Source organism: Nomascus leucogenys, chromosome 24 (genome assembly GCF_006542625.1).
Source record: "Nomascus leucogenys isolate Asia chromosome 24, Asia_NLE_v1, whole genome shotgun sequence".
In the NCBI taxonomy this organism is placed as follows: Eukaryota; Metazoa; Chordata; class Mammalia; order Primates; family Hylobatidae; genus Nomascus; species Nomascus leucogenys.
Window position 1 is genome coordinate 18796621 of NC_044404.1, and position 26329 is coordinate 18822949.

The 26329-nt window shown below is 51.7% G+C and overlaps 1 protein-coding gene across 4 annotated transcripts in view; it reads left to right on the forward strand.

Moving 5' to 3' along the window:
* PAX7 (paired box 7) overlaps window positions 1-25945 on the forward strand; it is a 118174-nt gene extending 92229 nt beyond the window's left edge. For 2 of the 4 annotated variants that reach the window (XM_012498382.2, XM_003279531.4), the window contains exon 8: window positions 12682-13188. In XM_012498382.2, the coding sequence (XP_012353836.2) occupies window positions 12682-13089 (408 nt within the window). In that variant the 3' untranslated portion in view covers window positions 13090-13188. Of the gene's footprint in view, window positions 1-12681; window positions 13189-21907 lie in introns of those variants that run through there. The other 2 variants (XM_030805396.1, XM_030805397.1) reach the window with 2 other exon arrangements.
* The last annotated feature ends 384 nt before the right edge of the window (window positions 25946-26329 follow it).

Genomic DNA, 26329 nt, shown 5'->3' on the forward strand with positions numbered 1-26329 from the left:
CTTGGGCTGCAGCTTTTTCCTCTCCATCTTCTGTCTTCATCCACCTTTCCTTTCCTTCCTACCCTTCACCTCCTGTATTTGTCTCCTTTCTTCATCCCTCAAACCCCTCCGAGGGCCTTTTGCTAAGAACTGTAAATTCAGGCACCAGTAAGACATCGTTTCTGCTCTTGCAGATTTCATAGTCCAGTTGGACAAACCAAGACAACAAATTAATGGGCCCCCAAACGTGGCAGCAAGAGGTGAATCTGGTTGGAAACCCTAGAATGCTTCCAGCTGCTTCCTTAGCCTTGATGCTCTCTAAGGAATGGCCATCTGGTGCTCACAGGGCTTCTCAAACTTCTCTTCAAACACCCGGGATAATAGTTGAGTATGTTCCCCCTGAGGCCCTGGGGGTGGGGTGTAACATAGAGTTTCATGTATTCTCTTTGAGATGCATTCTTTGCCACTACAGAGCCATATATGTTGGGTCATAATAATGGAATAAGTTGGCATCGTGTCAAGTTGACTCCTCTCCAGCAAGTTGCGCCATGTTTAGCTTGTGACTTTCCATGGCATGTGAAGGACAACCGAATATGGGCACTGAGAGGGGAATCAAAGATGATTGGGATGTCTGAAGTCTGAGTGAACAAGAAGGTGAGGCATCGTAGACAGAAACAGGGAATGCAGGAGGAGGACCTGGGTCAGAGCTAGCTCTTTGTAGGTCAAGACCAGGAGATAGCCACCAAGGTGTCCAGGACAGAGGTTGGGGCAGAGATGTGGATTTCAGAGACATCTCTCTGCAGAGACCTGGAGGTGGAATAAGATGCACAGGGAGAGAAGAGAGAAAGGCTGGGAGGTTTCATTGCACCCATAGAGGGGGGACCCAAATGCTTTCTTTTTCCCTTCTGTTTTTCATATGCATAGCCAAGATCTTGAGGTCCTTGCTCTGTGTTGCAGCAAGAGCCTGGTTGAGGGGGAGAGAGGGAGCAGAGACTCTAAGAAGGAAAGAAAAGAGTGGAGCAGAGCATTCCGGTCCCCAGCTGGTCCTTAGCAGCGTCTGTCCTCCCCAAGCTGCCTCCAGCTGAGTGTGATTTTGCTATTTATTTACATGTAATTATTGCTATGAGGTGCAGATATTAACGCTGTCAAGAGCAATTTGCTCTGACATTTTTCACTCGCTCAGTGCCCCCGCCACTCTCAATGGGGCCCAGGGTACTCCCGGCTCAGGCCGCTGCATGCTCAGTGGCCCGGCCGGGAACCACCCAGCCGGCAAGGAGTGGCGTCAGCGGGCTCACCCGGCTCCTCTGCAAACTCATTAAGCTTCGAAATTGAATTTGGTCTGGGAGAGGGCTGGCTGGGCCCCACTCCACCAGCCGAGGCTGGCTCAAGGCCTCCCTGCTCTGTCTTCCACAGAGAAAATTGGGCAGGGCCAAGCTCACTAGGGCACAGGCCAGTGGCTAAGGCTGGCAGCAGGCTGCAGAGGCAGCTGGTGAAGGCAGTGGAGGGTCATGGTCAGAGAGGTGAGATGTACACAGCCACCATCAGCAGAGCCCCAACACGGCCAAGGCACACTGCGGGCATGGTAGCACAAACCCTCTCTGTCTGCTCCATTACCAGGTCACCCAAGAAACCAATCCGTAACTTTGAGGAACAGCACAGCAATTGACAGGTGCACCCTCCTAACTAACAGACTGTCCTATGAAGCCAATCAAACACCTTAGTCATCCTGCAGAGGACGGTACCATGGGGGTAGGAATTGGTGCTGCAGCAAGGCCCCTGGTGGATGCTAGAAACAGAATCGACTTTCTATTTACAACTTTTGAGTTCAACTCCATCCCCCAGTGCTTACTAATTGGGGAGACTGGGTCCAATTATTTAGCTTTCTGGAGCCTCCGTTTCCTGCTCTTGAAAATGGAACAGCCATTTTTCATTATATTTCATATTTCATTGAATCTGAGACATCTGATGCCGGCCCTCCCTTGATCCTATCAGAAGATGGGAACAAAAGCTTTCCACACAGCTACGCAGCCACATAGCCGCGGCAAGGCACTGACGAAGGCAATACGCATCCTCATTTCAGAGAGGTGAAAATGCACATCTTCGACCTGCTGTGGGGAGGAGGGGCTGGCGGTCCGCCTGCACATAGTAGGCGATGGGCACATAGTAGGTGCTTAAGGCTATGATCCTTTTCCCGTGTGAGCTTCTCTATAACCAGGGGCCATTTTACAAATGGGGAAACTGAGGCTTATTTGTTAATTCATTCCACTGAAGGGATTTTGTTCCTGAGAGGGGGCAAGCCAGGCCTGAGCTATCATGGCCCTGAGTCCTTAACACATTGTGATATGTGCCAGCTTGTCTGCCCAGGTACTAACAAGGCCTCCCTGCCACCGCTCAGTCCCTGCCACAGCCAATCTGCATCCTCGTCTCCACCAATTACCGAGGTGGAGAGGCCCCCTGCCCCCCCCCCCCCAACCCATGCTGACTCCACCACGCCAGGGGGCCTCAGAGCTCAGACCTCCTCCTTTTCCAACCTGGGCAGGGGACCAGAGTCAAGGAGGCCCTCCTCCCTCCCCTCTCCTTCCTCCTGCCTGCCCCTCCTCCCCTCAGCTCGGCCAATTAGGCTCCTGACACCTGGAGCCGCTGACAAACTGTTTCTGTCACTTGCTCTCTGTCTTTCATTAGGGCCGCAGAGGAGGGGGAGCAGGGAAGGGAGGGGGAGGAGATGGGATCTTTCATGCTTAGTAAGGCCAGATACATTAATTACAAAACGGCCATTTGCCGCGTGAAAGTGTGCTAATTAAATTTATGCAATCATTATCTTTAAATAGTCATATCTTTTCCAGCGATCGGCCCCTTCCCCCCGAGCCCCGCCGCTCCGAGCAGAGTCGCTCTAATCCCTCGTCTGCCATTTATCGAGCCATCAGAGATGGTTTCTGAATCTCACTACACCCTGTTAGCACCAGCACCCGCCAGGGCCCCTGAGCCCTTGGACCCATCCTGGTGTGGGCACCTTCAGACTCAGGCCAACCCAAGGATCTGCCCTGGAATGAGGGGCAAAGCCTCATCTGGTGTTTCCAGATATTTCTAGATGTTTCCAGAAATTTGGAGATTGACATCTTGTAAAACAGACATTGGAAGAGTGTGTGTGTCTGCGTGTGTGTGTGTGTTTGACTTCTTGGACAATGAGTGGAAAGCCATTCTGTTCCTCCCTCCACCCCCACCTCACCTCTAGACATCTTATAAAACAGACATTGGAAGAGTGTGCGTGTGTGTGTGTGTGTGTGTGTGTGTCTTTGACTTCTTGGACAATGAATGGAAAGCCATTCTGTTCCTCCCTCCACCCCCACCTCACCTCTAGACATTCCTTAATAAAAGCCTCCAAGGACCCCTGGGATGGGGAGGGGGCGCTTAGAAACCCATTGGGTTGGAGGATGTTTGCCATATGACCCATCAATTTATTCTTTTCCTCCAACCAACTCTGTGCTAGACCCTGTGCTCGGAATAAAAAGATAAATTCATTTTTTCATTCATGAATTTCCTCACTTAGCAAATGTTTGTTGGGTGCCCTCTGTGTCCCAGGCACTGGGAATAAGATGCCAAGTCTGTCCCCAGGCAGCTCCTGGCCAAATCCAGGCACGTCATGGCCACAAGAAAACAACAAGCAGGGTGAGGCTCAGTCTGTTCCCAGGCAGAGGGTTGGGCCTTAGTGGAACTGAAAGTTTCCACGGGGTAAGGCTTGAACACAGGGACCTCACAGCCTCTTTTGGCTGCACCTCCCAGGATCTCTCCCTGACAAACCAGTAGGTTCTTACCAAAGTCTCAGCTGGATGTCTTCTGCTGCAGTTTCACAAATTACCCCCTCTGCTTTCCTCTTCACTCAGACAGAGCCGGCCTCATGAGTCTTTCCAAGTCTGTGTATCAAACTGCACATGGGAGGAGGAGAGACCCCAACAGGGTTGTGGGTGGGTAGCCCCCACCCTGGTCAGAGATGGCAGTCAATGACCCGGTGTTCACCACATATCCTCTGAGCTTCCAAGGTCCCCAAGCTTCAGCCTGTACTCTGGGTTGGGGCATACAGGATCTGTGCCCCATACATGTGCAATGCTCACATGCACACACACACACAGACAGCACTCACACTCACTCACAGTAGCTACTGCGTGCAAATGCAATACTTCTGCACACACAGTGCTCATGCACACAATACTCACACAAGCACACATACAAAATTCACACGTACACAAATACTTGCACATGCACACAAAAATTCTACGCATGCACGTACAATACTCCCATGCACATATAACACACAGGCACATACATAGACACAATGCTCACACATCACACAAGGACTTAGAAGCACACATACAACACACACATGCAGTACTTCCATGTGCACAAGCATGCATGAACACATACTACTCACACATGCACGCACAGTATTCACACATGCACATACTCCCTCTCCTTCTCTCCCTCTCTCTCTCTCTCTCACACACACACACACACACTGAGTTAACACTCAGTTAACAAATGACCCTGAGCCACCTATGGTAAATGAAGGCCACAGCCATCAGACCAGAAGTTGAGGGTCAAGGGTCCTTGCCCCAATCCTGCCACTCATCCCCCAGGTGATTCTGGGTGAGCCGCTAAGCCTCAGTTTTCTCATCTGAAAAATGCGGTAACAGTGCTTCCTAGAGTCATTAGGAGGCTTAAAGGGAAATACTCCACAAACTGTAAAGTGCTGTGCTTGTGCAAGAGAATGCCATCAGCCAGGCTTAGAAAAGCGTTCATGGAAGGCTTCGAGGGTGACAAATGAGAGGGAACCAGGAGTCAGGGGGCTGGGTCGGGGGAGGGAAGGGAACCTTCTTGCCCACACGGCAGGTGCAGGGCTGCGGTGTGGGTTGCTGGTAATGGAGGGGGTGGGGTGTGGAGGCCATAAGCAGAGATGGAAACTGAAGTGGGGGACAGGGAGACCTGCAGGAAATCTTGTTTGGAAGCTCCAAGTCAGCACCCGAAGCCTATTACCACTGTCCACAGCGGGGAAGGAGGGGGAGGGTCCAGATCCTCTTAGTGGAGAATTGAGAGGAAGTGGGGGCAAGGGTGGGCAGCTGCCTGGGTGGGTAATTTCTGGCTTGCGGTAATCCCAGTGTGGGGCTGGGAACAGGCAGCCGCCAGTAGGGGCGTGCGTGTGTCTGGGTGTCCCCTGGGGGCTGGAGGAGGATGAAGGGCACACAGGTTTGCGTGAGTGAGCTGACGAAGGCGGAGTTGTGGTGGCGGTGTGTGGGTGCATGAGGGTCTGCGTACCTCTGTGTGTGTGCGTCGGGGAGGCCGGTGGATCTGTGGCCAGTGGGATGGGTGCCTGCGGGTTTTCATGGATGTCGTTCTCTGTGTATTCGTGTTGGCGCGTCTGTAATGTGTGTGTCTTCGTGCACGGGTGTCTGGGTGTGTGTTGGTGTGTGTGTAATGTGTGTGTCTTCCTGCATGAGTGTCTGGGTGTGTTTTGTGTGCATCCCATATCTTTGCCTGTATGAATATGGATGTGTCATGGTATTACGTGTTTGTAGCGATTCATAGTGATGTCTTGAGACTAGTGGCTCTCAAACCTGGCTGCTCATTACAATCACCCAGGAGCTTTAAAAACTCCTGACCTGACCGGGTGTGGTGGCTCACGCCTGTAGTCCCAGCACTTTGGGAGGCCAAGGCAGCCAGATCACCTGAGGTCGGGAGTTCGAGACCAGCCTGACCAACATAGAGAAACCCCATTCTACTAAAAAAAAAAAAAAAAAAAAAAAAAAAAATTAGCCGTGTGTGGTGGCACATGCCTGTAATCCCAGCTACTCAGGAGGCTGAGCCAGGAGAATCACTTGCAGAAGCGGAGATTGCGGTGAGCCGAGATCACGCCATTGCACTCCAGCCTGGGCAACAAGAGTGAAACTCCGTCTCAAAAAAAAAAAAAAAAAAAAAAAACTCCTGACCCCACAGACGCCCCAGTGATTCCAGTGGACAGTCAAGACGGAGAACCAGTGATGGAGCAGACAGACCCAGGGGAGCGGCCGGTCCCTCTTGCCCAGTCCTCAGCCTGCTCTGACAGGGTCTGCCTGGAGGCAGAGGTGGATTCCAGGCCCCAGACCCTTAGGAACCAAGGCCAGTTGTGAGCTGGGCTGCCCCAGGTCATCTCCCAACTGGGGACAGTTCTTGGTCCATAGGGACACTTTCATACAATTCAGACAAACAAAGCATTCTATTCCTGGCAAGCTGTGTTCTGACAACGGGAACAGAGGGCTCTGAAAATATCTCCCCTTCTCACCTCTTGTGAAAGTCAAAACGGTGAGCCAGGGCTGGAGGTGGACCTGAGGCTTGGAGATAAAAGTGCTCTGTGTGTCAAGCCAGCAGATCCTTTTGGAACCACACCCAAGACGGGGCAGGAGGGAGTGGCAGTAATCCCTGGGATGCCAAGTCACTCCCCCTCTTTGAGCCTCAGTTTCCCCATCTGTGAACACGCAGCAAACTCCAAGTTGCCTCCCAAGTTTCACGTGCATATTTGGGTGTATTTGCATGCAAGTATGTGCGTATGTAAGTGTATTGGATGAGTTTAAGAAAGTGGGCGTGCAAATGGGAAAAACTATCCTGCCTGTTAACTGGGGCTCTGATGAAAGGCTGTTTGGCAATCGGGACCAGAGACATTTTCATTGGACTCATCGTCCTGGATTCAGTTGTGTGTCTTGCAGAGTATGGTGTGGGCTGCCCTGTGCAGAGCTGTGTGGATTCCAGGCCTTGCTCGGCTGAGACTGGGAGACTCCAAGGATTTGTACTTTGATGGTTCCTTCTTTCTATAGGGGAGCACACTCAGGCCAGAGTGGGGTACAACTTGTCAAAGCCACACACTCCTGCTCCCTTTCCAGTGTGCAGGCCCCAGCTTCTGCGTGGGGACAGAACAGTTCTAAGGGGGCAGAGCAATGCTTCATTCAGAAAGCACCCGCTGGGTGTTGGCCCCCATGGGAGAAAAAGATGAAAAACTGCACGGCCCCTGACTGAGAGGTGTTCCCAGAGTCTGCTTCCAAGTGCTCATTTCTATCTCAGGCAAGGTCCCTGAGCCACCTGCCTCTTCCCTTCTAATCCAGGCAGAAGGAGATGTCAGGGAGGTGAAAAAGGAAGGGGAGGGGGACAGCTGATATTTACTGGGAACTAACAGTGCACCAGGCATGGCACATCCAGTGTACACTTACTCACTTAATCCTTACAATAACTCTCTAGGTAGCTACAATGATCATCAAACCCATTTTATAGATGAGAAAACCGAGGCACAGAAGGTTAAAGAAATTGCTCAGAGTCGCAGTTAGTCAGGGCAGATATTCTGGCCCCCATGCTGCAGGAAAGCCCTTCTGAGCACTGACTGGCCCAGGCAGGCCCAGTGCCCTCAGGGAAACTGTTGTCCCTCTTGGAGCCTCAGGGTCCCTCTCAGGCAGTGCAGAGGTGGGGCTCTGTGACCTGCCGATGGTCCCTGCAGCCTTGACCTGATTCCTGACCCCCACCCCTATCCTGACCTTCAGTCTCTAGGTCCTGTGCCTCCCTCTCCCTCTGCACCCTGCTGCGGCCCCCACACACTCACCACAAACCCTGCCACAGAGCCCCAATGATGGTGATCGCCCCTTCTAATTGCAGCCACACTCCCAAAGCCACGTTCGGTTATCACAGAGGGTGCAGATCTCGCAGCTCAGCCTCCTCAGTCCCAGGCCCTCGGGGCCAGCTCAGGAACGGAGGGAATTAATTACATTTTTCCCATCCCCTTCTTTTAAAGTAGGGGAGTGCACTGGCACGTCCCAGGGGAGGGGGTGGTGAGCAGAGGCTGTGGAAGGGGGGCCCCCACCCCCAAACCAGCAAGCCTCTCCCCAGCGGGTGGAAGGGAGGGTGAGGCTGGCCTCTTATTGATTTAGTCTGGTCGAGGCTGGGACTGATTTGGAGCAGAGGGAGGGGAAGGGGTTGGGGGTGGGGTAGGGGCCGTGGCGGGTGGGGGGAAGTGGAAGAGGAAGGGAGAGGAAGGGACGGCTGTCTGTCAGCCTGATGGACAGCCCTGAGATTTGCCTTCAGATAAAACCTTACAGATGTGGAGGTCGGTATTGATTTTGAGTTAGTAACGGTAATGTACCAAGAAGTAATACATTAGTGAAAGCAAGGTCACCGGGAAAAAAGTAAAACCCACCTGGGGAGAGGCCTTAGCATTCTTGAGGGGGGGTGGATTACTGCATCAGACCTGAACTTCCTCAAGTTGAAAAGTTTGCAGACTCCGGACCTCAGCTGGGTTCCTAACTGTGGGCCAATGCTTTCTGCTTCTGCAGGCCGAGAGGGAGCCCTAAAGGTCCCCGGGAAGCCAGAGGCCAGCGAGGGTCATTTAGGCCCGTAGGGCTCTGTGCAGTGAGGTTGCCAAACCTCTCCCTGTGTGCTCTCCAGCACAGCTGGTGGCAGGGAAAGAGCACAGCTAGGGACCCGGGAGACCTGGGTGCAAATCCCAGCTCTGCCACTTACCAGCTGTGTGGTTGTGGGTGAGCCCTTTTGCTTCCCCATGTCTCAATTTTCCCATCTGCATAACAGGAGTAATGATACCCCATCTGCTTGAGGAGTCCATGAACTGGCCAATATACGACTCAGGCCTTGTGGTCTTCATCAATGTTCTCCCCTCCTGCCGCTCTCCAGTTGGGTCCTGTCCCATTAGCTTAGACGCTGCCCTGCCTGGAGACAGGGGGTTGGATGAAATGGAAGCCCTTTGATCCACAGACCCCCGGGGACTCTGGGAGAGAGTGAGCAGTGGCAGCACATCCTCCATTCACACCTTCCCCAGATGTGGATTTGATTTGATGTTCCAGGGCAAATCCCACTGAGCAAATCCCATTACAGGAAAAGCTCCCTGGACCCAAGCTGTTTCTGAGCTGTCAGTTCACAGCCCAGGGTCCAAGGCCTCCTGAGCCACCAGGCACCACCCAAGCCCCTTCTGAGAAAGGACTGCACAAGCCCTTGCGGCTCCTGGAATTTTCACTCTCCACCTTCACCTTCTTGCTATTTCCTAACCCTGCTGGGTGTATCTCATGGTTCAGCCCCCTCAGCCCCAGGGACCTCAGGGCCTTTGCACTTGCTGACTTCTCTGCCTGGAAAGCTCCCCTGCCTTGTCTTCTCAGGGCTGTTCTTTCTGGTCTTGCTGGATATCACATCCTTGGGGAGGTCTTGCCTGACTGCCCCACATAGCCCCTTATTTTTCCTCTGTAGCATTTATCAGTATCAGAAATTATATTATTTGTTCACTTGTTTATTGTCAGCTTCATTCCTTAGGCTGACAGCTCCAGGAGGACATGGGATTGGCATTTTTCATGGCTGTGTCCCCAGTGCCTGGCTGTGTCTGGCATGTAATAGGTGCTCAGTAAATGTTTGTTAAAGGAATATGCATGAATTCAGCAGAGGTTTTCTGAGCTCAGAATATGTAGCAAGCACCACGTAGGCATGGGGCTCCAGAGATGGACAAAACGCAGTTCCATCCTGCCCTCAAAGAGCTCATAGTCCAGCCCTAGCTCCAGACTGGCACATAGTAGCACCCTATGAAATGCTTGTTGGATGAATACGTGAATGAATGAAGGATATTTTCAAGAAATAACACATTGTTTGGGATAGCTGGGATGTAAAGTGCAAGGTAGAAAGGGGTGAAAGGAGTTGGGACAGGCAGCTAGAGGTCTGGTCACTAGGAGCTTTTGCTGAGAGATAATGGGGAGCCATTGATAATTCTGTAGTGATATTGTCAGATTGGGCAGCAGTTCCGTGTAGGTCTCTGTCTTAGAGGATGAGTAGCGGGTCTACACATAGCTCTCAGCCTGTCTCAAACCATCCTCATCCTCTTCCTAACCATCCCCCGACTCCTCCCCTCCCATCATCCCGTCCGGGCTTGGCATCTTGGGGATGGGCAGGAGGGAAGGATCAAACTGGAGTCTCATGGGAGCTGACAAACCCTCCCAGGAGTCTCCCAGCCTCCGTCGACTGTCCTTCTGAAAGAAGGGATCTGGAGCCTGTGTGTGTTTTTCTGAGCCTCTAAGTCTGTTCTTGGAGTCCAGGCCTCCTTTGAGCAGGGAGCAGGGTCCGTGTTTGTGTTGGATGAGAAAGGAGATGGGTGGGAAAGGGTCTAGACTGAGAACCCCAGGGCAGAGTTAGATTCCTGAGTTTGCCCTGGGACCTTGCTCTCCTCCCCAAGCCCCTAGCACATTCTTCAAGCTAAGGAGATCCCATCTTGACAGACAGAAAGCAACAAACACAGTCCTGCAGTGTCAGACACCCTCACATACCACTACCCCAGCACCCTACTGTTGACCCGACCACGACAAAGACCTCAGAAGCACATTCAACACGGAGCGAGCTAGGGAGACCTCAGCTCCCTAAAGTAGTGCTAGTGTCCAAAGGACTCCAGACCCTCCCCAGCCCAGCCTCCTGCCTCCCAGGCAGACTTTCTCTGTCCTTCTTGCAAACCCATTCCAGTGTGTCTTTGCCATCTTGATGAGGTTGACACACCCCTATATCCCTCCCAAATCTCCCCAGCTGTGTGGAGATGAAGACTAGCCAGTTGACGGTCCCAGCAGGTCTGAGCTCTGAGCTCTGGCTCTGGGGTGAGAGTGACAGAGGGAAAAGGTGGAGGAGGGGAGACCCCCAGGGCTGAGGGCATGGGAGAAGGAACCAGGCAGAGGCTCTGCTCAAGACATTCCAGAGGACCTAAGCTTCTCCCAGAGCAAGGGACCCCACCCCACTCACCCCACATTAGCTGCCCAGGAAACAAACTACTGCTGGTCCTTGGAGTGAGACCCTCTAAAGTAATCAGATGCCTCAACCTCATTCATTCTTGAGAGTTGAACTTGACATTTTGCAGGTGAGCCAGGGTCAGGCGAACTGAGCCATGGGCCTGCTGTGAGACCTAGGGAAGCCACGGCCCCTTTGCAGGCCTCAGTTTTTTCATCTGGGAAATGGGCATCCTAGCTTTGCCCCACACATCTCTGGGCTTTTGGGTTGGGAGAGTCAAATGAGTTAACTGCTCAGGGATATTCCCAAGGTTACACAGCTGGTAAGCAGAGGAGCTCGGTGTCTGTCCCTGGCCCGAAGGATCCATCAATGCCCTCGACTGTGGCCAGGCCTCAATGCCTGTGGCACAAGCCAATAATAAAGGCATAGGTAAAAATCTTCAGAAGGTGTCTAGTCGGCAAAGCGATCACTGCTCGAATGCCCGCAGCCTGCTTTCTTACCCTGTAGAGGGAGTAAGGGAACTCAACCGTGTGCCCAGCAGGGATTGCCACGTGGTTCTCCGTCTCGATGCTGGGCAGATTATCAGCAAAGCCCTCCCCACCTCATACTCAGGGTCTTCCTCCCATAAAGGGCGGCATCACCAGGAGGTCATCGGGCCAGGGCCCTGCATGTTAGGTTCACGAGGGCCTGCCTCTCCCTCCCACCCTCTCCCCTGCCCTCCTTTCGACTGACCGGGGCACTGTGCCTTCTCTCTCCTGCCCTCTCCCCTGCTCTGCTCTGAACTGACTGGGACACTGTGTCCTCTCACTCTCCAGGAGCTCCTGCTGCACCACTCCCAGCCCCACTCCAGGAAAGCACTGCTTTTCCCCGTCCTCTTTCCGGGAGAGCTGGACAGCAGGTTCCACCTCCCCTAGATTTCCCAGACTACTGGGGATGACTGGATGCCCTCCTCTGTGTCCTTTGATAGATAAGATGCCTGTATCACTACTCCATGTCTCTATGATCTTTGCTAGTAGCTTCCCTCACCCGACCCAGGCCCTTCCTCCTCCTCTCCCCGGATGGAGGGCAGAGACCATGGCTCTTTCTCCTCTGAAGTCTCAGAGCCTTCAGCTCTCAGCCTGGGGCCAAAGTCACCATCCATGCCTGTTTGGGGAGTAAATAAGTGAACATCCCAGTAAGTGAACACCTGGACCTCCATCCAGGTCCCCTGAGCTGCGTTGCTAGAGACAAGCCTCCCCTGGTAGTCTGTGTTGCCAGCACTGACAGTGAGTTCCTATTTGTGGAACCTGGCCAGGCAGGGAAGGAGGGGATGGTCACAGACCTTAGGAGCTGGTAGAATCAAAGGAAGGGGCCTGAGAGGCTCTTTGAAAGCATTGGCTGTGGGCTTCAGTGTCGAAGGGACAGGAACTTCAGAGTCCAGAGGAGTGGCAGGCAGAGCAAGCCACACACAGTGACGCCAGACAGATCAAGAGTCCTGCTGTAATGTTTGCGTTAGAAGATGGGGCCATCCCAGTCTGGTGGGGGAGGCACAGTTCTCTGAGCTTGGAGAACTCCCTGACTGATGGGAGAGGCCTCATTAGTCAGTTTGCTCATTCATGCATTCATTCATGCATTTATTCATTCAATAGACAGGCCCAGAGTGACCCTTAGAGCCAGACCCTGGAGCTAGAGAGGTGAGTAAGCCCCTGCTGAGTTCTCAGTGGAAGGGGGATCCCTGGGTCAGGACCCTCCTTCAAGAGAAACACCGAAGACCAGCAGCCATCCCATGCATGAGGGCACGCAAATCAGGTAAACTGAGGACCTCGAAGCTACAGAGACTTCAAGGGAACAAGTCTGGCAAAGAGCGTTCCAGGGCCAGCCTGGCATTGTGCCCAGTGTGCTCGTGTCTCTGGGGTCTGTCCGGTGAGCATGGCACTAACGGCCTTTTCCCCACAGGTGATGAGCATCTTGGGCAACCCCAGCGCGGTGCCCCCGCAGCCACAGGCTGACTTCTCCATCTCCCCGCTGCATGGCGGCCTGGACTCGGCCACTTCCATCTCAGCCAGCTGCAGCCAGCGGGCCGACTCCATCAAGCCAGGAGACAGCCTGCCCACCTCCCAGGCCTACTGCCCACCCACCTACAGCACCACCGGCTACAGCGTGGACCCCGTGGCCGGCTATCAGTACGGCCAGTACGGCCAGAGTGAGTGCCTGGTGCCCTGGGCATCCCCCGTCCCCGTTCCTTCTCCCACCCCCAGGGCCTCCTGCTTGTTTGTAGAGAGCTACAAGGTGGTGTCAGGGTGGGGTATGTCCATTTTACAGATGGAAAAATTGAAGTCCAGCAAGACGGAACATTTCACCTAAAATGACACTGAATTGGGCAAAACCCAGGACATCTCCTGGCTAAACCCCTGCTTCTGTACTATGGCTCCAACAGAAATATAATACACAACACAAATATCACTTAACATTTCTAGTGGCCACATTTTAAAACATAAGAAGAAACAGGCCAGGCATGGTGGCTCATGCCTGTAATCCCAGCACTTTGGAAGGCTGAGGCAAACGAATCACTTGAGCCCAGGAGTTCAAGACCAGCCTGGTCAACATGGTGAAACTCTGTCTGTACTAAAAATACAAAAATTAGCCAGGCATGGTGGCACGTACCTGTAATTGCAGCTACTCAAGTAGGTAAGGCACAAGAATCACTTGAACCCAGGAAGAGGAGGTTGCAGTGAGCCAAGATCATGCCACTGTACTCCAGCCTGTGTGATAGAATAAGACTCTGTCTCAAAAAAAAAAAAAAAAAAATCAAGGGGAAGAAACAATGGAATTATTTTTACTAATATTTTATTTAACCCAATACATCCAAAAGATAATCATTTCAAAATGCAATTCATGTATAATTATTGAGATACTTTACATTCTCTTCATGCTATGTCTTTGACATCCTGTGTATGTTTTACACTCACGGCCCATTTTAATTTGGACACTGGGTTTTCAACAGAAATACTTGATCTGTATTTAAATTTCATATAGTTTGCAATTGAGAAAATAGACTTACACACCCAAAGTGTTCCAAATTGTAAGTTTTCCAACCACTAAATAACCCAATTGAAGATTAGTTTTTGACTTTAAATTAGTTCCAGTGAAATCGACATTTGAAATTCTGTTTCCCAGTTGCACTAGTCGCTAGCCATGTGCTGCTGGTGGCCACCGTGCTGGACAGCTCAGTGGGAGACCCTGCCCCTTCTGCCGCAGGGCATGGGAAAGCTGGGTTTCCAGCTCTCTCCTTCACTCCAGACTCTGCAGTGGTCTCATGCACCCATCCCAGCTGCTATCCCCTTTGTGCCTTGCCTTGAGGCAGGGACGGTGGACCCTCAGACCAAAGGCTGGAAAACGCAGGCCTGGACACAGCCTCTGATGCCTGGCAAGGCCAGCAGCAGGGCAGGCCCAGATGGGACAGGGAGCCAGAGGTCATGGGTCACTTTCCTGCCCCACCGCCCTGCAAAGGCCTCACCTGCTGGTGTCAAACTAATCAGAAGGGCGTGTGGCAAGAGGGTGAGGCCCCCATCCCTGAGGGCGTCCTCTCACCCAGCCCAGCCCTGGGCCAGCCTTTCTGACCTCTGCTTCCTGCCCACCCCCTCAACATACCCCTCCTCACGTGGCGTTGGCCTCCACTGCCAAATGAGGGCCAGCTGTGTCGGCCTCCACCTCCCAGCTGTGTTCACAACCCTTCCTGTGTGCGTACATGTTTGCATATGTGTATGTACACATGTGTATATGGGTGTTTGTGAGTACATATGTTGGGACATGTTACAATTCGTGTGTGTGCATGTGATGCATCTGAGTATTTCAGCACCCATGTGTTATTGCATACATCTTTGCATATGTGTGAATACATGTATGTGTCAGTGGGCACATGTGAGCATATGTGTATATGACTTCACATGTGTGTACATAAATGAGCATATTGTGCACACGTGATGTGCACATCTGTGTGTGAACACACATGTGCACACATGTAAGCATATGTATCTGCTTAAACAAACATGTTTAAATGTGCATTCAAGTCTGTACATATGGTTGAGCGTGTCTTTATGTGTGCCTGCACGTTTGGCATAGGTATGCATATGTCAATATGTAGATATGTATAATGAATATGCGTGTGTATAGATTTATATGAGTGTGCAAACGTGTGACTGTATGTACACGTGTATAGCCATGCATTGAGGCATGCACACATGCTTGAGTGTGTCTGTGATTGTGTGGGAGTACCTGTGTGTGGACACATATATTCTGTGTGCAGTGTGTAAATAGGGGTGAGTGTATGAGTGTATGTTTGGGTATGTCATAGGTGTGGCTGTGTGTACATGTGTACGGATGTGCATCTGGGTGTAGACATATGCCGTGTCTGTAGGTATAACTGTGTGTGTGTGTGTGAATGTGTGCGTGGGGGTCTGCATGTGTATTTGAGAGCAGGGTGCACGCATGCGCATGGGAGAATTTCCAGAGGGTCCCAGGGTGACCTCCTGACCCAGCCCATGTTCCTGGGCATGGAGCAGGACACACATGCTCTTGATAAATATTTTAGAGTGACCTCAGCGGCGGCAGCAGCCCCGGCCCGGGGCAGGCGTTAGTCACACCCAACCCCGGTGCCCTGCTCCAGGGGCGCCTGCTCAATTCGGAAATAAAATTAACCCCAAAGTCAGCATGGGGGTGGCAGGGGAGAGGATCAAAAAGGAAGGGGCCTAGGAGGCAAGAAAGGAGGGTTTGTTCTCCTCTTGCTTGGACAAAGCCAGCCAGAGCAGCTTCCTCCCCCCCCACCACCCCCCACTCCATTCTTCTCTTTTCTGTCCTCTCCTTCCACTCCCTTCTCCTCCTCCTGTCACTCCCCTTCCAGCTCCATCCCTGCTGCGCTGGCTTCTCCAGGAATAGCTCAGAACGCCTCTTGGCCACATTCTCCAGCCCTCCCCAAAGGGAGCCCAGCACAGACCCCACCTCACCCCCCAGAGACTCTGGGCCCAAGCTGGGAGGGAAGGGCTGGAGGAAAAGCCCCCTCCTCTGCCACCAATTAGTGCAGGCAGCCACACGCTTGCCTCTCTGAGACTCAGTCTTCCCATCTGTGAAATGGGGGCCACGGATTTAGCCGTCTCAAAGTGTTTCCATTGCACCACCTCCCTCTCCTTTGGCATTTTGGAGGCCCCGAGACACATCGTGTTCCCACTAACCACTTGCCCTACATCCCTGGGCAACTTAATCCATCTGTGGCTGGGATGTCCTGGCGTGTGTGCAAGAGTCCCATGTCCTGGACTGTGCCCGCATATGCCCAGGTCCATCTGTCCTCCCGTGACACCTGTCCTCTGCCCAAGTTCATCCCACAGGGCACTGGGCAAAATGCGTGCTCCTCATTCACATCATTCTCTAAGTTATTTGTCCCCAGGTTGCAGGTGCAAAAACGAGGCTCAGAGAGGCGAGGTAGCTTTTCCAAAATCCCACAGCATGGCAATGGTGGACCCAAAGTCTCCTGACTTCAAACCACAGATTTGTGGAGGCCACTCAGCAGTAATACACACCTTAGCCCACCCATGCGTGGATTCACGTCTACAGCTTCACATGCACATGCATATGGACAGATGCACATGCAGAGAGAGGGGTTTATATGTGAGTGTTCACTAATGTGTGTATACACAGCTTTAAGACATAAATATACAAAATGTGCATGTGTAAAGGAAGGAGGAATGACCATTTATTGAGCATCTACTATGGGTCTGGCATTTCATCCTCGTGCCACCCTATGCAGTACACGTGGTTATTCTCATTGGACAGATAAGGAAATGGGATCCCAGAGAGGCTGTTTGCCCAAGGTCACCCGGCAGCCCATCCTGATGTGTACACAGCCGCACCTGCAGCCTGGTCCCTGGAGAGCCACCTTCAGGTGTGCATGGAACGAGCATACACATGGACCAAACTCTTAGGCCCCAGAGTCCTCCTCCTCCTCTCCGTGGGCTTCTCATCTTCCCAGGGACACCTTCACTCCTTTTCCTGCTCTGGCCATTGTCCATCCACCTGTCCATCTTTCCTCGTCTCTGGGGGGGTGGGGGCAGGGGCCCAGGGATGGGGCACACGGCAGATTAATATGGCCCTGGTGTTCCCAGAGGCCAGGGCCGTACTAATGATGGGGCTGATAGAACGCAGAAGTGTGAAAAGAATTTTAATAGATCTGACAAGTCTAATAAGAATTTGTGTCTAGAAGGGTCCTCCTCTGGGGCTGCGGGCTGACGAGGCGCTGACGGCTGAGATTGTTTACCGGTTGGCATCACCACCACATCTCCTGCCAACTCCCAATTAATCTAATTTGAGACATTTAGAGCCCAGGCGCGGGCGCGAGGCAGAACAGGGGAGATGCGGAGAGACAGAGGGACAGGGAGGGCCGTTGACAGAGGCCATAATAAGAAATGTCACAGCCCTGCCCTAGCCAGCCCCTCGGCTCCACCCCTGGGAGAGGCAGGCTGTGCGGCCTGTTGGGTGCCCTTGAAGTTGGCAGGGTCGTCAGGAAAGTTTGGCTTCCTGGTGTTTCCTTGGCTACCTAGACAGGGCCTGGCAAGCTCCTACTGTGTGCTGGGCCATGGGCTGGTCGCTGGGAGAGGCTGACGAGGATAAGGCACACAGAGTGGCCAGAGGCACAGGCAGGACCAATGCAGGCTCCTCCTCCAGGACCAATGCAGGCTCCTCCTCCATGTCACGTGCTGCATGTGACTCTGGGCCAGCGACCTCTCGGTACCTCAGTTTCCTCATTTATAGAAGGAGAACACTGATACCTAAAGCATGGGGCAGTTGAAAGAAATAGATGTGGTCATGCCTGCCAGCACACAGCAGGTGGTCCATACATGAGGGTGCTCGCTTTGTTGTTCTGATTATTATTCAAAGCCTGTGAAAACTAGAACTACCATATTTATCAAAAGGATAGGAATCAGTTTATCAGAGGGATGCCTGCACTCCCATGTTTATTGCAAAACCATCCACAATAGCCAAGACAGAGAATCACCCTAAGTATCCATCAACGGATGAATGGATAAAGAACATATAGTATATATACCCAGTGGAATACTATTCAGCCATAAAAAAGAATAAAATCCTGTCATCCGCAGCAACATGGATGGAACTGCAGGTCATTTTATTAAGTAACATAAGCCAGGCACAGAGAGACAAACATCACATGTTCTCATATATGGGAACTAAGAAGGTTGATCTCATGGAGATAGAGAATCAAATGATGGTTACTAGAGGCAGGGAAGCAGGGAGGGAGATGAAGAGAGGTTGGTTAATGGGTGCAAACATACAGTTAGAAGGAATAAGCTCTAGTGTTTGGTAACAGAATAGGGTGGCTACAGCTAACAACAATGCATTGTATACTTCAAAATAGCTAGAAGAGAGGATTTGAAACACATAGAAATGATAAATACTGGGCCAGGCATGGTGGCTCACACCTGTCATCCCAGCACTTTTGAGAGGCCAAGGTGGGCGGATCACTTGAGGTCAGGAATTTCAGACCAGCCTGGCCAACATGGTGAAACCCCAGCTCTACTAAAAAATACAAAAATTAGCCAGATGTATTGGTGGGCACCTGTAATCCCAGCTACTTGGGAGACTGAGGCAGGAGAATTGCTTGAACTTGGGAGGCAGAGGTTGCAATGAGCCAAGATTGCACTATTGTACTCCAGCCTGGGAGACAGAGTGAGACTCCGTCTCAGAAAGAAAGATAAGATAAATCCTGAAGGTGATGGATGCCCTAAACAGCCTTACTTGATCGTTACACATTCTATGCACATAGCAAAACATCAGAGGTACCCCCCAAAATATGTGCAAATATTATGTATCAATTGTTTAAAAAGCCAGAGCTCTCAGCCCACCCACAGGAATAGCTGGAGAGGTTGGTGTGAGAGGTTGGCATGGTGTGAAGTAAGGAGGGGAGGCAGTGGCTGCTGTGACTCAGGGGAAGTGTCACCTGCCTTAGCGGCGTGCCCTTGGACAGATCGCTTACCTTGCCTGGAGCAGAACATGGGATCAATGTGGAATTTGGGGTGTAGAGCACCTCGTGCCCTCTAAAGTGTTGTGCATGTATAAAGGGTTATTCTCTAGGAGCCTGCAGGGGTGGCTGGGAGCCAGGCTCAAACTGCCTGGGTTTGAATCCTGGCTCCACAACTTACGAACTGTGTGATCTTTGAAGTGGTGCAGTCTCTCAGAGCCTCAGTTCCATCATCTGTAAGATGCGGATACCACCACTACCAGCCTCATAGAGTTGTTGTGAGAATTAAATGGAAAATGAGCACAAAATGCTTAGAACAAGACCCGGATAGAACAAGCTCTCTGTAAACACTGGCTCCCCCTCTTTCTATTCCGACTGTCCGTCTAAGAATGAGGCTTTTTTTTTTTTTTTTTTTGAGACAGAGTCTCGCTCTGTTGCCCAGGCTGGAGTGCAGTGGTGCAATCTTGGCTCACTGCAAGCTCCACCTCCCGGGTTCATGCCATTCTCCTGCCTCAGCCTCCCGAGTAGCTGGGACTACAGGTGTGCACCACCACGCCTGACTAATTTTTGTATTTTTAATAGAGACGGGGTTTCACCGTGTTAGCCAGGATGGTCTTGATCTCCTGACCTTGTAAACCGCCTGCCTTGGCCTCCCAAAGTGCTGGGATTATAGGCATGAGCCACCACACCCGGCCAGAATGAGGCTTCTTAACGAGATGGATCCTGCCAGGTAAGGCAGGCTCCCAGTAGCAGAGTTGGTGTGGCCAGGGCTACAGGGTCCCCCCAAGGCCAGAGATGGGAATGGTCCTACCCTCACGCAGAGTAAGGGGCAGACCCAAGGCAGGACCAGGCTGACTGCCACCAACTCTGCTCTACCAATTGGGAGCCTGGAGGCCAAGTGACTTCAGAGGAAGGCTGGCAGTCCCTGGGGGCTCAGCTCAGACCCTAGGCAGACTCAACTTTCCTCTCATCACCCACCCTGGAGCCTGGTAAGCAGAGGGGCACAGGGTTCAGACACTCCAGAGAGATCCCAGGGCATTTGCACATCCTTTGGGACTCTTGAGGGCCAAGCCCCTGCATGCTCTGTAACCACCACCTTAAAGAACAGTGTCTCACTTCATCCTCATAGCAGCAGCCCTGGAGGAGGCTGGACTTTGTTTTCCCCATTCTACAGACAAGGAAGCAGGTCTAGAGAGGTCAAGTGATGTGCCCAGGGCCACATGAGCAGGAGGTAACTGGGACTGCAGCCACCTCATCTGCTGCTTCATCCCCTCCTGCCCCCATCAAAGGCCATGTTTACTTACTAAATCCCAATCCTAGTCTTCCGCTGCTTCCAAACCCACATCTCTCAAGCTCACAATGTGCCAGGCACAGTACCAGCTAGCCACTTTGTACGTATTTCTTCTTTAACCTTCGTAACAGCTTCTCAGATAGGTGCTGTTACGATCCCCATTTTACAGACAAGGAAACTGAGGTTTGAATAGATGAGGTGGGATGCCCCAGATCACACATTAAAAGTTGGCATGTGCAGGATTTGAACCTCCGTCATTTGAACCACTAGGCAATACGGTCTCCCATGGCTCAATGATTGGCACTGACCACCTGGCCTCCCTGGCCTTGTCCTCAGGCCATGCCTATCACCTTTTGGCTCCACCCACCTACCCTGGGCAGGAACCTTCAACCTTGGGGAAGCATGTAGAGTGCTACAGCGTCCCCTGTGGGCAGGTGACAGAACAAGTGTTGAGCCAGGCCTTGTAATTCCTAATGCAGTTCTTTCCATCTTCCTCTTGCTTCTGGATCCTACAGATCCCAGGGGTTTGGACTGGCCACAGCCACAGATCCCAGCTTGGGAGGCAGCATCCCTGTGCCTCTGGAGGCGTTGGCCACACCTCAGTCAAATCATTTGGTCAGGGCTGATTTCTGTTGTAGCCTCAGAAAGGCAGAATTAGTAGTCAAGACAGAACACATGTACATGCAGGTCAAGGGTCATCCCTGCACACACACAAATATAGAGGCAGGTACCTGGCTCAGTTGGAACTCACGTGTACACAGTGCCTGCACATGCACTGGCATTCCCAAGGTTCATCTATTCACAAAGGTGCACACAACTCACACACGTGCACATGTGTGTGCAAATGTTGCTCTTGTGTGGACATTCATGTGCAAGCCAATTATTCAAGGAGATTCTTATTTCTGTTGTTCACACACACAAGTATGCATCACTCTCAGGCACACACACCCTCAGACACTCATCTGTGTCCTCTGGGTGACCAGATGGGCAGAGCTGTAGGTCTCAGCTCCCTGCGTATCTGTGTCCGGGCTCCTTCTGCGTGGATCCCTCAGCTCACCCACAGCCACTTTGGCCTTGCAGCAAAGGTCTTGCTTTGCCTTATCTGTAAGCTGGGCACAGATAGAGAAGGCAGAGAGACCTTGCCCTCATCATTACCTGCACTCAGGGATTCACAGGGCCTTCTCCATAGCAGATATATGTAGTGGGCTTGTTGAGGGGTGGTTAATTCTTTGCTCAGCAATGTGGGTAATCTTCTATGCCTCCCTAGGACCTTACCAGAGAGCTGGGCACACAATGCATTAAACATATTTGCTGAATTATTGGAGAGGAGGTGAGAGAAAGAGCTTCATGAAGAGATGGATAGATGGAAAGATGGAAGGATGGATGGATGGATGGATGGATGGATGGATGGATGGATGGATGGTGGCTGGGTGGATGAGGGATAGATAGAGGATGGATGGATAGAAGGATGGATGGATGGATAGATGGATGGATAAATGGATATATGGATGGACAGAGAATGGATAAATGAATGGGTGGATGGATGGATGGATGGATGGACAGAATGGATGGGTGGATGGAGGCATAGGTGCATGGATATGGCTGGATGGATGAGAGGATGAGTGGATAGAAGGATGGAAGGATGATGGATGGATGAAAGAATGGATGAATAGACAGGATGGATGATGGATGGATGGGTGGGTGGATGGATGGATGGATGGGTGGATGGATGGGTGGATGGATGGATGGATAGATGGATGGGTGGGTGGATGGATGGATGGATGGATGGATGGGTGTAGATAGCGTGAATGGAAGAATAAACAAAAAGAACCTCAATTTCTAGGAGAGTCTCTTCTTTTTTCCAGCTGCTGTTGATTATCTGGCCAAAAATGTGAGCCTGTCCACCCAGCGTCGTATGAAGCTCGGGGAGCACTCCGCCGTGCTGGGACTCCTGCCTGTGGAAACTGGCCAGGCCTACTAGGGCCCCTGGGGCGACTTGCCCCAGCCCAATTCCCAGTCCAACCCTAACTGACCCCTGAGTCTCCCAGCCTTGCTCTCTCATCCCCCTGTTGTCCTAGGAGGCCAGGAAAGGAGCCCACCTGCTTCTCATCACCGGCCCCCTGGAGGTAGACAGCCAGCTTGTCACTCACCTGTGGTTAGGGATCCAGAGTGATGCCCTTGGAGTCTGCTCCCCACTTTCCCCAAGGAGGGTTTCTGGTCAGCCTCAAGTCCTCCCCGTCAAATCCCATGGTGGCCTCTGTGCCATCTCAGGCATGGAGATTGAGGCCCACCTTGAACACCTTGGGCACCCAGAGGAGGATGGTGCCTGAGAGGAGGTCCTGCAGCTCTTTGGACCCAACTCCAGTGGGTGCCCTAGCTAGAGGTGGAGGTGAAGCTTTCAGGACTGCTCTCAGCTGGATGTACTGGGAGCCAGCCCTGCAAGGAAGGTCCCTGGCTCAGTGTCAGAACCACAGCCCTTTCCTCCTCTAGACATTGGGACTCCAGCAGAGAGGGGACCCTGGCTCTGGGGTCTTCCCAGGGGAGTCAGCAGGGGGGCAGTCTCACCCCCACCCCGGAATATGAAGGACTTCAGAACCCTCCCCAGACACCTCTTCTGGGCGCACGGGGAAATCTAGCACAGGCAGGGAGACTGGGGAGACCAGGAAGAGGCTTAACCAGAGGGCAGGGGCACATGGGGGTGGGGTTTGTCAGCCATGGGCCCACCCAGGATACAAGGACCCAACTCAGGCTTCTGGAAGCAGAGGTTTCTTAGCCTGAAGCCCAAGTTCCCACCATGTCCACTCCATCTGGGGCCTGGGGAGCCCACAGAACTTTTCAGTTTCCTTCATTAGCTGAATCAGATGAGATGGGGAGGGGATAAAGTCTTGAGGATACATGAGTGGAGGAGCAGGAAGTGGGCTCAGAAGGCGCTTTCATAACCAGGTCCCTCTGTTTGTGGGAGGGCAAGCCTTTGTTGCCCAAGGCTTCAGCTCTTTGCCTGCAAGTCCACACCCCAGGGAGTTGAGATTTTGCCCAAAGCCTTCCGCAGAGGCCCGAGCCCATCCTTACCATGCCCCATCCTCTAGGAAGAGGCCTCCCTCTTCCCCAAACCCCTTTCAGTTTCTGGGGATGCAGAGAGCTACCCTCAGAGCTTTGGAGGAGGGCTCTAGACTGGGCAGGGATTGTTTGCCCCATAGACAAGATGATCTCCCCTGGCATGTTGTTAGGGGCAAATCGCTGTCCTGCTCAGAGTGGCATCTTTCAATGTTGCCTCCATCTTGGCCAAGAGGTCCCTGCCTCCTGATCCGGCACAGCTGAGCTGGGGCAGATGTGACTAGTTTTCAAGCTACCACCCCTGGGCAGAGGAAGATGTCAACAATTCCAGAGCAGAGGGAAGAGGCACCTTCCTTGACCACGCCAGTGGCCTCCTGAAGTTCTATTCTCTTAAGAGCTTGGGGGGGGGTGATTCAAACCCCGGATTCCTCCTCCCTGGGAACTTTTTACCACCTTTACCTATTTATCAAAATCATATTCATCTTTACCATCACTGTCACTGTAATCTACATTCCATCACCTTTATCAGGTGCTGCTGAGTACAAAGTACTCAGGATGGGAGACACAGCACTGAATTCACCAACATTGGACCAAACTGCTTGTCCCCACCTGGGTTCGTGAGGCCACCTCTTTGCTCAATCCATGCCTTTTGCCCTCAGCCAACAAGACATTCCTAGAGGGAAAGGGCTGCTGCTCTGGGAGTCAACCTGAGTTCCTCCCTCCTGGGGAGCTGGGTTGGCAAGATTCTAGGACACTCACCTGCATGGACGTCACCTCTGTGACAAATGCTCACCTGTTTCTCATCTTCAGACTTGGTGATATCAAGCCTGTTCTGGACCATGACCAGGCTGGCTCATATCTCTGGTTTACAGAAACCTGTAAAGAACTGGGGACAAACAGACTTTGGTAGCAGCAGACACATGTGGCCCATCAAGATCAAGGTTGCAACTGGAGCGTCCACTGCAAGGAGACCTTTGGTTCTTCAAGCTCGGGACAAAAAAGAAGACTCCGTTATCGCTTGGTAACCCAGTCCCTGCTTTTGTAGCTATCACAGCAGAAAGCAGCTCTTCCTGAAGACCAAACACTCGTCATCCACATTCCTTGAATGGCCAATCCTTCCACCTGGAGGCCTGCCTCAGAAAGTGTCTGAGTCTCCTGACACCCTCTGTGACTCAGGAGCAGGGATCTCAGGCAGCTGACATCAAAACCACCCAGTCCCATCCCCAGGAGGTGACATTCCAGTGCTAGGACCAATCTCAGATATCTGGTCCCGATGGTGAAATGGAACAAAGACCTGCTTGGGAATAAGCCAAATGATTTCTCATGATGTTGAGCATAAGTTCTCCCAAGCCATCATCTTGGTAGAAAATGGGACTTATTCCTCGAGGGGCCCCACCCCCTTCAGAAATAGGCCCTTGACCCTGATAGGTTCTCTGTAAAACCCGTATATTAACACATCTGGCCAACTTGGTTATAAAATTCAGCCTTGTGTTGGCAACTCGAAACATCACCAGAGAGGTGATGCTGAATGAGAGACACAAGGCCTCCATCTCTTTGGGGCTAACCACAGCCTGAGAAAGGCGGCCTGGGTTCCAGCGGCCAGGCCGTCCCAGAAACAACCCCCATCCATCCCTGTAAATACAGTCTGTAGCAAAATAAGAGCTGCTTCCTCCAGCTTATCACAAGTCGCCGTTGGTCCTCTCTAAGGAGGGCTCTCTTCTGAGTTCATTGTACAATAGTTGGAAATGTGGTGATGTGCTGTTCGTTTATAGAAAGTTGACTTTTTATAAATATATATATACTAAAAAAGGAAAGAAATCCCCCACAGTGTGTGTCGTGCTAGTGCCAGAGACCATCTGTAGGGATATATCTTCATATTGTGTGTTTCAAATTATACATTCCAGGCTCTAGTGGGTTCTTTCATTCTTGTTCCTTTATTTTTTTCATTTGGTATTTCTCTCTTGCTATATAAAGAAAAAAAGAAGTGATGTGTAAGAACCAAGCTATGCTTTTATACTTCCATTTTATACTTGATTTTCCTTTGTTGTTCTTTCGCCAGAGGAACCTGAAAGGGCAGAGCAAACAGAGAACTAGGGGGATAAGAGAGAAGAAAAGAATGGAGAGAGAGCTTTGCCCAGAAGGAAAATGAAGAGTCAGATTGAAATCTGACTCTGGCTTGACAACAGGACAGGTCCCAGAGTTTGACCACTCTGCCAGAATCCAGTGTTTTAAGATGCAGTTGGTGAAGCATCCAAGATTTTGGATCCTGGGCCTCAGTGACGCTCCATCACCCAACTAAAAAGATGTTCTCCGGGACCTCTCTCAGGCTGATGTTCTTCTCATCAAGCTCCCAAATGTGTCTCGCACTATTGGACACTTTTTGGGGGTACACAGGTCTTCTCTCCTCCCCTCCTTCAGAGGCACCAAAACCAAGACCAAATGGGGGTTCTCTAGCCGCCAACTTGAAACGCTCTGAGACTTCTGTGTATTTGATGCTTCTTCAAGTCAGCTCTGACATGGCCAATTCCCTGACCTGGGAAATATTTACATAGTACTCTAGATCATTCCTTCTTCCTAGTAACTGCAACTTTGTTGCTTCGGTGTTTGACTCACAGCCATTTTCCCCCATGCGGAAGTGAGTGGGTGTACGTGAGGGTGTGAGTGGGGTGTGTGCGTGGGCGTGTGGGCATGAGGTGTGTGTTTAAATATAATCGCACCATAATTTATTCAGCTATATGGAGTAGTAGACTAGAAAGAGAAACTGGTATTTGCTTTAACTACCTGCTGCTTGTAAGCGCTTCCTCTGTAACTCAGGCGTAACTGTTATACATTAAAAGAAATTAAAAGCATTTTGAAGGTTTCGTGTACTCAATTGATTGTCATTATGCAGCTGCATAAGGGACTCTGAGGGGTGTCCAAGAAGCCTTTGGACCTAATTTAGAGGATGACGGTAGAAACTGCATTTCTCTTGCTCCCCACTGGGTCCTCTAGTGCCAAGCAGCTGCGAGGTTTCTAGTGAATGCCTAGTCAATATTTGATCAATGGATGTTGTTACTTTAAGCCTCTCTCTGAGCTCATAGAAACAGCACAGTGTCAAAGAATAAGGTGAAACTTTAGTTCTCTTCACCAGAGCAAACTTTTCCTGCTGCTAACCTTAGAACCCTCAGTGGCTCTCTCGCATTACACAGGATTTGGGAGGTAGAAGAGAGCTCAGAAACTTATGTATTGCTTGG